Source organism: Engraulis encrasicolus, chromosome 5, assembly GCF_034702125.1.
Source record: "Engraulis encrasicolus isolate BLACKSEA-1 chromosome 5, IST_EnEncr_1.0, whole genome shotgun sequence".
NCBI lineage: Eukaryota > Metazoa > Chordata > Actinopteri > Clupeiformes > Engraulidae > Engraulis > Engraulis encrasicolus.
The window spans coordinates 46,258,722-46,271,221 of NC_085861.1; the positions used below are offsets into that span (position 1 = coordinate 46,258,722).

A 12,500-nucleotide genomic window follows, 5' to 3' on the forward strand; every position below is an offset into this window, starting at 1 on the left:
GTTCACTTTATGAACTCAATGCCATGCATGTGTTTTGCTGCACAGGGTAGTAACCCAAGCTGATGTTCATCACGGCCCACGTGATCACCACATTTTTTTTTAAAAGATGTTTTTTTGTTTTTTTATGACTTGATTGTAAGACAATGAGAGAGCGACAGGAAACAAGTTGGGAGAGAGAGATGGGGAAGGATCGGCAAAGGACCCGGGCCGGAACTGAAGCCGGGTCGCTTGCATAGCAGCCCAGTGCCCAACCGTTAGAGCCACGGTAGGGCCGATCACCACATCTCTACTCCTGCCCATTTTCTCCCTTGCACTGTCTGCACAACTGCGTTGCCTGTACTCACCCGCTTGCTTTATTTAATCACTGTGAACAACCTAAGTTACGCCCATTTGCCCCCCTTGAATTGTCTGCAAGTGTTGACTCACCTGCTTGCTTCATTTAAAGGTGCACTGAGTAGGATGGTAGTCAGAGTAAGTATTGCAACTATGCTGCTAATTAAAACTGTCCTACCTATTGCCAAAGTTGATCATTTCATGAGTATTTACTAAATAATACACTAATGTTTACTAGCATGACCAAGGTACAGGAAGTTTTGCAGCTAAAAATGTCTCTTTCTTGAAATTCAAAATGGCGGACATGTTGAAGAACGTGGCTTTATTGGGCCTCACCTGGGATGCTGCTGACGACCACATCTCTGCCGCTGCCGGCTGGGCCCTTGTCCCCCTCGGCCTCCTTGGGGCTGTCCATCTCCCCGTAGTAGAGGGCCAGGGCCAGCTCCAGCACCCGGATGAACATAGGCAGCTGCTGGTCCGTCATGGACAACTTCAGGCTCTCCACCATCGTCTGGATCTGTGTAGAGGGGAGGGGAAAATACAAAACACACGCAAACACACGCAGAAAGACAGACAGACAGACAGACAGACAGACAGACAGACAGACAGACAGACAGACAGACAGACAGACAGACAGACAGACAGACAGACAGACAGACATGCACACAGACATGCACACAGACACGCACACAGACACACAAACAGACACACAAACAGACACAGACACAGACACAGACACAGACACAGACACACACACACACACACACACACACACACACACACGAACACGAACACAAAAGCATAGCAAAAAGTCAGCATTCAAAAACACAGACCACCCCCTTCCTTTCAGCCATCCATCCATCCATCCATCTCCCAAAACCAAAAACCACAGGGGCTGGTCAAAAACAATGTCCAGACTCAACATTACTGAGATGTCTTGAATGTTTCATCCTAAGTAGCGTACATTTCAGCCAGCCCACAGGCAGAGACGTCGTGACACGAGGATCTCCCCCTGCGGCCCTCAGTGAGAGGGAGATCGGTAGCAGGCGGCGGTCTGAGGACCCAGGGGCCTGACAGCTACCGCCTCGCTACTGCCTTCAACAATGGCAGGATTGGACATGAGATGCGCAAGGAGCTATTACAGACAACATGGCCAAGGATGAAGGGAGTATTAAGGCAGAGACTGTGGTCCTTTACCACTCACTAAAGCAAACAAGCCACCCAGGCCCTCAAGTAACGTAATGTTTGGCCTGATGTAGACTTTATAGCAAAGGGAGAGAGTATGACTGAGGGCATAGAGACAGAGACAATTAGTGAAAGCAGAGAGGGGAGGGATCCAGTGGGATTGTCATTGTGGGAAGATGCTTAGAGGGCTCTCACGCATATGAGAAGTACGAGAGGTAGGAAAGACGCCTGGAGACAACTGAAGTTAACCCATGTAGGATCAGAGTGTGTAGGTGCCCATGTGTATGTGTGTATGTGTGCATGTGTGTGCACGCGTGTGTGTGCGCATATGTGTGTGCGCATGCATGTGTGTGTGTGTGTGTGTATGTGTTTGTGTTCACCTTAATGACGGCGGGTATCTTGGAGTTGATGTTGTCGTAGGTAAAGTGCAGGCGTGTCCTGAAAGAGCACTTGTAGAGCAGCGGGTCTTGGTAGAACTCGATCTTGCCGCTGGCGTTGCGCTTGTCCAGGCACACCGTGCAGTCCGAGAAGTTAATCACCTTCCTCAGCACCAGGTCTGGAGCTGGAGAACAGAGAGAGAGAGAGGGGGGTGGGGGGATCAAGATGAGATCAAGAGTCAGTCAGGTGCACACACTCAAATAAGGAAACACTTTAGTCAAAGCCAGTTTTTATAGTCAATTTCTTTACATGCTCTGGATATTAATATTTGAAAATAGGTTGACAGAAGATGGAAGAGTGACAACCAAGGAAGGAGAGAGAGAGAGAGAGAGAGAGAGAGAGAGAGAGAGAGATGTGAAAACACATTATACAATGCAAGATATTTCACTGTAAGGTTATACTGGTACATATAAATGATGCCATCCACTTTCTGCCATATGCTTTTAGCAGCATGAAAAAACGATGAAAAAAATAGCATTTAATCTCTTTATTATGTCGTCAGGCAGTGCTTCCTTTTTCCGTCAATGCGGTGTTACAGTCTCTTTGTGTTATGTTATTACACTGTGCTTTCCAAACTTGGGATATCTATCCTATCCGTGTGTCTGTCAAACTACTTGGAGAAACATTCATCTCCTATACATAAACCCCAGCAGTGCCAGTAAACCCCAGCGCTGCCAGAGCTGACACTGGCCTCCGTCAGGGCCGGGGCTATAGGAGGGGCGAGCAGGGTATTTGCCCCTGGGCCCAGGGCCCTCCAGTATTGATAGTGGGGGCCCTACTGTAACCTTGGCAGGCTGTATGAGGGGCCCTGTCAGTGTTTTGCCCTGGGGCCCGGTGTGCAATTGTTCTGCCACTGGCCTCCGTGCCTCCCTGCCGCTTCCCCTCTCCGTTGGCTTCCCCACCACGCAGACAGTGAGAGTGTTGACACAGGAAATAGAGATCTTCCCTACAGCCTGAAGTCCCCCCCAGGGCCCGTTATTGCCTTCATCTGTTGGGATCCATTCTGGACCTGTCCGCAAAGAAGCCAAGAGGGGAGGGGGAAAGGGGGTCAGTTGTCCCGGCCCCAAGGAGACAGGGGAGCCCAGAATTGCGTCCTCATTACATTGTATGTATTGGGTTTGGGTCGGGGGGCCCTTTCAGATGACTTTGTCCTGGGCCTGACCAAAGCTGCCAGCGGCCCTGTCCGCCCGTCTGTACATTAATTTTGGCCGTGTGCTAAAAATACAATGGAGTCCATAAATCACTATCTCGCTTTGATGAAGCTCTCCGCAATATGAACCCAGGAACTGTTTTCGGCAGCGCCTGTTTCAAAGGCAGGCCCACCTTTTTACAAGCGACTTCTGTTGCTATTGTTGAGCCATTGTCGCCACGGGCAACCTAGCGAAAGCATGCTCTATTAAACACATCAAGAGTGCTATTTCTACGATTGATGAGGTGCATCGCTGCGTGGAATACTGAACGCATCACGCCGGAATGCCGCGCTGCAGGAACGGGGGTTGCTGCTGTGTCCGACGTCTGTGGCATGCTTGGCGTTATTTCTGCCATTGCATGCTGCGCGTCGGTGGAAGCAGGAAGGGAGGCCTAAGCCTAAGACCAGTTGCGCGGCACGCCGTGGCTCTCGCACAGGGAGTGTCAACAACATTTACTGAATGCCTGGGCCGCAGCTCCCTTCATGTTCCACGCGTATACAATGTAATCAGATAAGATCATTGACTGTATATAGGATGTACAGTCATTTGGATAAGCTATATAGTATGGGCCTTTAGCGTGACACATGCTCCTTATGCTCCTTATCTTACCTACCATATTCTGTCATTCAAAAAATAATTCATTGGAGAAGCTAAATAAGTATGGGCCTTTAGCTTGACGCACTTCTTCATACAAGACCATATATTGTACAATGGGCCATATTCTCTCATTGCAGAAATTATTTAGTTTTTTTGCTCTTACTTAAGCTACATCTGTAAAGCCAATTTGATAGTCTGAAAGGGCTGAAATGAGATGAAAAACAATGTCTTGTTGCAATAGTTTTTCTTCTTGTTCATATCATCATAACATCGCTGTGCACACATCCCAGGTCCATTGGGAAAACAACAAGCTTCAAAAATAAAATCCAGGAAAGATGGGCTGGCAGATTTTAAAGTGCTCTTGTGCATTTAAAGAGAGCACTGTGCGGAAGCTGTCTTTCCCATATCCTCCCATTCACACGAGACATCAAAAGGGATGTGCGGTGCCTCCAGTGGTGTCTGCTGCCTTCGACCACGCATGCCTTCCCGTGATGAGCTCAGATCACGACCACATCACTTCACTTCAAAACGAGGATGGCCTCGTGAAACAGGCTTGATTTACACCACCTAAAAGAATGACTTGGGTCACACCCTCATTTACAGTATTTTGGAAAATGTGGCATATGGACTTCTGAATTAACTTTGTAAAAAAGGTCATTTAATTCCATGACGACAGCAAAAAAATAACATGAATTAAACTGTAATTTTAGAAATGAAAACAAGTGGGTGAAGGGCATTACAGTGAGTCCAATATGTATTTGATCCCTTGCTGATTTTGTTGGTTTTCCTACTAACAAAGACATGATCAGTCAATAAATGTTATGATAATATGTATTCTAATATGGAGAGACAGAATATCAAAAAGAAAATCCCGAAATTAACTTAAGAGAATATATATTAATTTATTTCCATTTCATCGAGCAAAATAAGTATTTGATCCCCTGCCAACTGATTACAGTTCCGGGCCCACAGACCAGTTGGGCACTTCCGATCAACTTGTCATCTGAATTAAAGACACCTGTACATACTAACATGCATAAAAGACACATTGAAACAGCAGAATCAGTCCATAGTATGAGTGAATCAGTCACACTCCAACATCACCAGCATGGGAAAGACCAAAGAGCGGTCAAATGATATCAGGGACAAGATTTTAGAACTGAACAAAGATTAAATGGGCTGCAAAGCCACAAGAAAGAGACTGTGTATTAATGACCCAGTTGTTGATGCATTTCTTCCAAAAAGTGAGGAATACAAAATGACTATCCATCAGCCTGTCTGGGGCTCTATACAAGATTTGACCTTTTGTAGGGATTTGATAATCATGAGAACAGAAAGAAAGCACCCTAGACCTGTACAGGATGAACTAGGCAATGATATCAAAGCTAGTGGGACCAAAATCACTGAGAAAACTACTGGTAGCACTTGATGCCACAGAGGTTTAGAATCCTGTAGTGCACACATGGTACCTCTACTTCAGAAGGAACCTGTGCAGTCCCACCTGAGGTTTGCCAACGGATATCAGACTGGTTTAGGATATGATAAGGAGGTGCTGTAGTCAGATGAAACCAAAATCAAGCTGTTTGGCATTAACACCATTCAATGTGTTTTGAGAAAGAGTACTGCTGTCTATGATCCCAAGAACACCCTCCTCACCATCATGCATGAAAGTGGTATCATTATGGTTTGAGGGTGTTTGTCTTGCCAAGGCACAGGACAACTTCACATCGTCAATGAATGGATGGAGGGAGAGATGTAATGTGCAATCCTGAGTGCAAACGTCCTTCCCTCCACCACAACACTGAAGGGTGGGCCATTTTTGGATCTCCCAACATGACAATAATACACAACATACAGTCAAAGCAACGAAGGAGTGGCTCAATAAGAAGCATATTAAAGTCGTGGAGTGGCCTACAGTCTCCAAATATTAACCCTATAGTAATTCTATGGAGAGAACTGAACCTCCCATTTGCCAAGCTACAGACCACAGACTGTTAATGTTTTAGAGATAATATGCAAAGAAAAATGGGCAAAAATATTTTCTACTATATGCACAAACATTGTCATCAACTAAAAGAAGCATCTGACCTCAGTGCTAGACAACTAGGGCTTTGCCACAAAGCACTTTATCTTCTTTAGCTAGAGGGGTCAAATACTTATTTGCCTAAATTAAATACAAATAAATTAAAATATATTATTTTAAGTTATTTTCTGGAATTTCTTTTTGATATTCTGTCTCTCCATGTTTGAATACATATTATCATAAATTTATAGACTGATCATGTCTTTATTAGTGGGCAAACCGGCAAAATCAGAAAGGGATCAAATACATATTGGACTCACTGTATGTATAAATAGCCCCAAATGGGTACACTTTGTTTTTCTATGGAAATTAACAACTCATTAAGTCAGCTGTTGAGCAGCCGTGATTCAGAAGCTCACTGCTGAGGAGCTACTTCTGAAATCCTGTTCATGTCAAGGGCTGAATTTAATATTATGTGACTTCTATATAAATAGTAATACATTAATTAAACACCTTGCAACTAGTGGCCGCTATGCTTGTCTGTCCTTGCAATGGCCCCAGTCATGTAGTGAGGTACTCATACACTGCGCACACTCACACACACCCATACACACACACACACACCCACACACACACCCACACACACACCCACACACACACCCACACACACACCCACACACACACCCACACACACACACACACACACACACCCACACACGCGCGCACACACACACGCGCACACACGCACACGCACACACGCACGCGCACACACGCACACACACACACAAATGATGTAACACATACACGTCGTCATACTGTCTCTCGCTTGTCTACTTTCACCTCACGCTACCTATCCTTCATAACATCCCATGTTACAACTAATTACTATGCCAATTACGAAAAAATTTTGAGGGACTTTACACCTTCATCACAGGACAGTGAAGATGTGACAGGAAACCATCTAAGAGAGAAAAATGGGGCATGACTAGGAAATGACCCAGCCACAATCGAACCAGGGTCCCTCCCCATGTACGGTATATAATTCAGGTCCTACGCAATGCACCAGAGTCCCAATTAAGCACTTCTAACCGACTCACCGGTAATATCCATAAAGGCCCTGTCCCACATCTCGTCCATGGTGTAGCACTCGACAGACATGAGGTTGACATTTACTTGCCCATACGAATGGCGTAGAAAGTAGAGTATCATTTATTGATCCCGAGGGCGTTTCAATGATATCACCCTGTATAACCAAACCCAATATCTATGGGAATCTTAAAAATTGCAAACAACTCTAATGGGTAGGTAGAACCCTGTAAAAAAAAGGGCCTTGTCCTTGAAGCACTTTTAACCGACTCACCGGTGATGTCCATGAAGTTCCTGTCCCACAGCTCGTCCACCGTGTAGCACTCGGCAGACGTGATGTTGACGGACAGCACAATGTCGTCTTCCACATACTTCAGGATGAGATTGTTGACCACAATGTTGACGTTGTTGGCCACCCGCCTGATCAGGCTCTGGACGTAACCTGGGTGAGGAGCCAAGCAAAGGATTTTGTGTTTTATTAAAATAAGCATTAACAATGACATGGAATGAACTGAGGAGTTTCCCATGTATAGTGCACTAAAGGCTGTAGTTTACTTTACTGTTAGTTTCCCACTATAACCAATGGGTGTTCAAAAAAACACCAACGTGAAGGACATGTTTGGCTCCTAAATGTCTGGTAAAATGAATCAACAAAAGTTGTCCACTGCTGATTCAAGTTCTACTGAGAAAAGTGTTGTAAACATTGATAAAAAGTCGAAAATCTTATTTCATAATAGTATGAGCAATCGCATTGCGAAAAATGTTGCCAAGAGAATCACACACACAGGAAAAGCCTTCAGTTGCACACAATGTGTAGTACAGCACAGCCTTTACTTTTTTTATTCCACTATTGGACTGGACCTGCACTACCCCACAAGAAAACAAGAAAACGCATGCACGCACGCACGCACGCACGCACGCACACGCACGCACACGCACACACATCACGAGACTGCACCTTACCTGCACTACCTCAGTCCTTGAACAATAAGACAATACAACATGCTGCTTACAATGCTGATACTCCAAAACTACTACTTTTATATAACTATTGTTGTTATTACTATTACTATTATTACTGTCACTATTATTATTCTCTATTATTGTAATGTCTACATTCTACATTTATCTTATCTTCTGTCTACTTGCTCAATGTTGAATGTTAAATGTTCATTTGAACTGTATTTCTTATTGATCACTTATTGTTACCAGTCCATCACTGTTACCTGTCCTGTCTTGCACTTCATGTCATTCTGTAAAATGTCAGTCTTGTGTATGTCTATGTCTTGACATAGTATAGAGAGAAAACTGATTTCATTTTCCTTGTATGACCTGTGCATATGAAGAAAGTGACAATAACAGCTGACTTGACTTGACTTGAATGTTGTGAAGGGTGTACTGTTAATTCCACTATGTTCAATGGCTTTATTTCCTAGTTTAGCCAATTAAACCCATTGAATCATTCATAGAGCAGGGAGTCAACACCATCCTCACATAAATGTCTAAAGCAAGCAGTTGTTTGTGGCTGAAACGTGTTGGCCTTTTGAAGAGTGTCTAAGATACTTTTTCTTCCAAGCAGTTGTTAATATTGTCGACGCTAACCACATTTCTAATAAAGTCTCAGAATAAGACAGACTGCCCATGACATGTGTGGAGAGGAAGTGCAGTTATGTGACATGGCTGGCTAGGGACGCAGTACATGTGTGTCATCATCAGCATGCTGACGACTTTGTCAGGACTGCATGACAAGATGGTATTGCAGGCATGTACAGCTGCATGATGAGGGGTCACCCATCAATGACAAGTGTGGAGGAGGAGAAGGGGAGGGAGGGAGATACAGGCAGGGACAGAGAGACAGAGACAGAGAGAAAGACAGAGATGGAGAGAAAGAGAGGAAAAGAGAGACAAACAGGCAGAGGCAGAGAGAAAGAGAGACAGGCAGATAAACAGAAAGACAGAGAGAGAGAGAGAGTAAGACAGACAGACAGACAGACAGACAGACAGACAGACAGAGAGAGAGAGAGAGAGAGAGAGAGAGAGAGAGAGAGAGGGGGGGGGGGGGAGAGAGAGGGAGAGGGAGAGAGAGGGAGAGGGAGAGAGAGAGAGAGGGAGAGGGAGAGAGAGAGAGAGAAATGAAATGCAAGAGAGACAAAGAGAGAAGGTGAGTAAGAGACAGAAAGGGGGAAACCCCAGCACTCAAACAATAATACACTGAGAGGGTGAGAGTGGAATGTGAGTGGCGGTGTGTGTGTGTCTGTGTGTGTGTCTGTGTGTGTGTGTCTGCGTGTGTGTGTCTGCGTGTGTGTGTCTGCGTGTGTGTGTCTGCGTGTGTGTGTCTGCGTGTGTGTGTCTGCGTGTGTGTGTCTGCGTGTGTGTGTCTGTGTGTGTGTGTCTGTGTGTGTGTGTCTGTGTGTGTCTGTGTGTGTCTGTGTGTGTCTGTGTGTGTCTGTGTGTGTCTGTGTGTATCTGTGTGTGTGTAATATTAAGTATGTACAGGTACGGGCATATAGGCACATTTGTGAGTGGTGTTAAAGAGGTGTGTGTGTGCGTGAGAGAGAGAGAGAGAGAGAGAGAGAGAGAGAGAGAGAGAGAGAGAGAGAGCATATGTGTTTGTACAAGTATGCGTGTGTGTGCGCGTGTGCGTGTGCATGTGCGTGTGCATGTGGGTGTGCGTGTGGGTGTGCGTGTACGGTGTTGTACATGTGCAGCAAGGTTGGGTTTCAGCTGCGTTCGGGGAGCTATCTTGCCGTGTTACCAGTCTCTCCTAACAGCTCACCAACGCAGGGAAACAGAAGCTTGCAAGGAAAAACATACATGGTAAGGTCATTACTCAACAAAGTACGAAAGAACTTAAAATATTACAGACAGGGGAGTTTCGACCATAAAATATGAAAATATACAGCAATAAATCCTCTTAACCACAGCACCAATGACATTATTCATTCCTCGCTTGTACTGTTAAACACGGCAACTCCGAGTTAAACGTATAAAAGTTTAATGCTTTTTCCTTGTTTTCCAGGCCAAATGTTTGTCTTTCCTGCGACAACATGCCTCGCAACAGACAGTGACACAAGTCAAAATGAACAAGGAGCCCTTGCATGTACTTGCTGATTAAGGCAAACAAAAAAAAAATCCTACAACTCACTTCGGCTGAATGTTTTTTTTCCCCTTGACCATTTATTTTTCTCTTTTTTTGCCTTTTTCGTTCTTTATTCTCCAACGGCCCTGAATGTCCAATCTCCGCTCGCCTTGTCTTGCCTCTCTCCCTTCTGAGTGAAGTGAGTAATGGCAAAATTAAACTTAGTAACTGGGCTGCTCGCTCGGCCATCTGGAAAGCCTCTGCGTCCGTAATAACTGCTCTTGGAAGACAAATAAGAGATTCTTCACAGATGGAAGTGGAGGGTTTTATGACAGGAGTGAAAAAGCCCTATTTCTGAGGTTTAGGAAGCATCCGCAGGCAGACCCAAAAGCGAACGCGCGAGGAGGCGAGGACGCGAGGGCAAGGCTGGGGCCCGCTCGCTCGCTCGCATGCACACGACATAAAAACACACAAGACGCACGCGCACATACACACACAAACGCACACGCACTCGGATGTTTGGATAGATGTACCCAAGTACAAGCACACCAACACACAGCTGAGCATGTGCACATGTAGTCAAACACATACAGATGTACAATGCATACACACACGCACACGCACACACGCACGCACGCACGCGAACACACACAAAAATTCAACTATACATTCTCAAACACATACCCAAACACACGCACATGCACAGACGCACACGCGCACACACACACACACACACACACACACACACACACACACACACACACACACACACACACACACACACACACACACACACACACACACACACACACACACACACACACACACACACACACACACACACACACACACACACAGAGTGCAGTGTTATGGTGTGGGGTTAAGCGGTGTGTGTATATGTGTGTGTGTGTGTGTGTGTGTGTGTGTGTGTGTGTGTGTGTGTGTGTGTGTGTGTGTGTGTGTGTGTGTGTGTGTGTGTGTGTGTGTGTGTGTGAACACCAACACTGTGGGGGCCATATGAATCCCTAGAGGGGAGCCTGGCGGGGCCAGGATATCAGCCACAAGTCAGTGCCACTCCCGTGACCCATGATGTCACATCATTTCCTCTCGCACAGCCGAGACGCAGGAAGAGAGAAATGTACACACGGCCTACAGTCAATACCCCCCCAAGGTGCACGAAAGAGTGTGTGTGTGTGTGTGTGTGTGTGTGTGTGTGTGTGTGTGTGTGTGTGTGTGTGTGTGTGTGTGTGTGTGTGTGTGTGTGTGTGTGTGTGTGTGTGTGTGTGTGGTGTTAGGGTCAATCTGAGCGTCTGCATGGCGCACCTGTGTATAGGTCCATAAAGTGAGGCTTTGTTGCCCCCCCACCCCCCTGCTGGTCACCTCTCTGGATCCAATTTACCCCACACCAGCGCGGGACCTTCCTTTTCTCTCTCTCTCTCTCTCTCTCTCTCTCTCTCTCTCTCTCTCTCTCTCTCTCTCTCTCTCTCTCTCTCTCTCTCTCTCTCTCTCACAATCATTAGCTAGTCTCTCCCTCTGCCTTCATTCACTCCAACTTTTATCCTTCCTTCACTGTCTCTCATTCTACTTCTCTCTCCTGTTATTCCCTCTCTCCATCACCCCTTCCTCTGTTTCTCCGCCATTTACTCCATCCCCCCACTCTCTTCATCCCTTCTTTAACTTATTTCCCCCCTTCTCTCCCTAACTCTCAACCCCTTTCATTCTCTCTACAACTCCTTCTCTCCACAATTCTCTTTTCTCTTTCTACACTTTCTTTTCTTTTCCTCTCTCTCTCTCTCTCTCTCTCTCTCTCTCTCTCTCTCTCTCCCTCTCTCTCTCCTTCTTTCCCATCCAGTGGTGGCTCAGAAGGCTGCTTCAATTCAATAAACAATTGACACAGCCAGCTAGTCAGTCAGTCAGCCAGCCAGCCAACAGCACCTGTGCTCTACAGTGCAGTACAGCACAGCACCGGGGCCCCGTTGGGATGAGGCCCACACTTTAAGTCTCCCTGACCATAAAATGACTGGAAAAAACAACCTCTTTATGTGCTCTGCTGGCTCAACTAGCTCACCCCACAGTCACCGCCACCACCACCTCCACAGCAGGCCAAGAACCCAAGTCTCCCAAGTCAGCGCGACTCAGGAAAGAAACCCGAGACTATCCCTCCGCGTTCTCTTTTTTCAGACATTGACAGGAAGGTATTAAGGGAGGGGGGGGGCTATTAGGCCTGCCAGTTGTTACGCGGCGGGCGACAAAGGCAAAGATTGACAAGTGTTTTTCGATGGAAGACGGATGCACGTGTGCAATATATGACACAAACCTTTCCCCCGCACCCCCCAAGTTTGGCTGTGACATCTATTTTTTAACATTAGCACCAAGCAGAAACGGAATTTCGCCTGTGGGATTTTTTTCCCCCTCTCTTAAAGGTGTGACGTATGGCTCCCTTCCTCAAGCCAGCTGTATAATTCACAGAATTATAAAAAGGGCACCCGTTCAGACCTCTGACGAATCTTTTATTTGTCTTGCTAGAGCAGTTATTAAGTGATACAATGTCAAAGCGTTCCAGATGGCT

General features: G+C 46.0%; 1 protein-coding gene across 1 annotated transcript in view; it reads right to left on the minus strand.

The window, feature by feature from the left end:
* Positions 1-12,500, minus strand: part of LOC134449561 (intermembrane lipid transfer protein VPS13B-like) — a 646,790-nt gene that overhangs the window by 561,821 nt on the left and 72,469 nt on the right. The window contains exons 5-7 of the mRNA XM_063199569.1: positions 7,127-7,294; positions 1,899-2,080; positions 670-850 (exon numbers count right to left, since the gene is read on the minus strand). Coding sequence (XP_063055639.1) covers positions 670-850; positions 1,899-2,080; positions 7,127-7,294 — 531 coding nt within the window. The remainder of the gene's footprint in view (positions 1-669; positions 851-1,898; positions 2,081-7,126; positions 7,295-12,500) is intronic.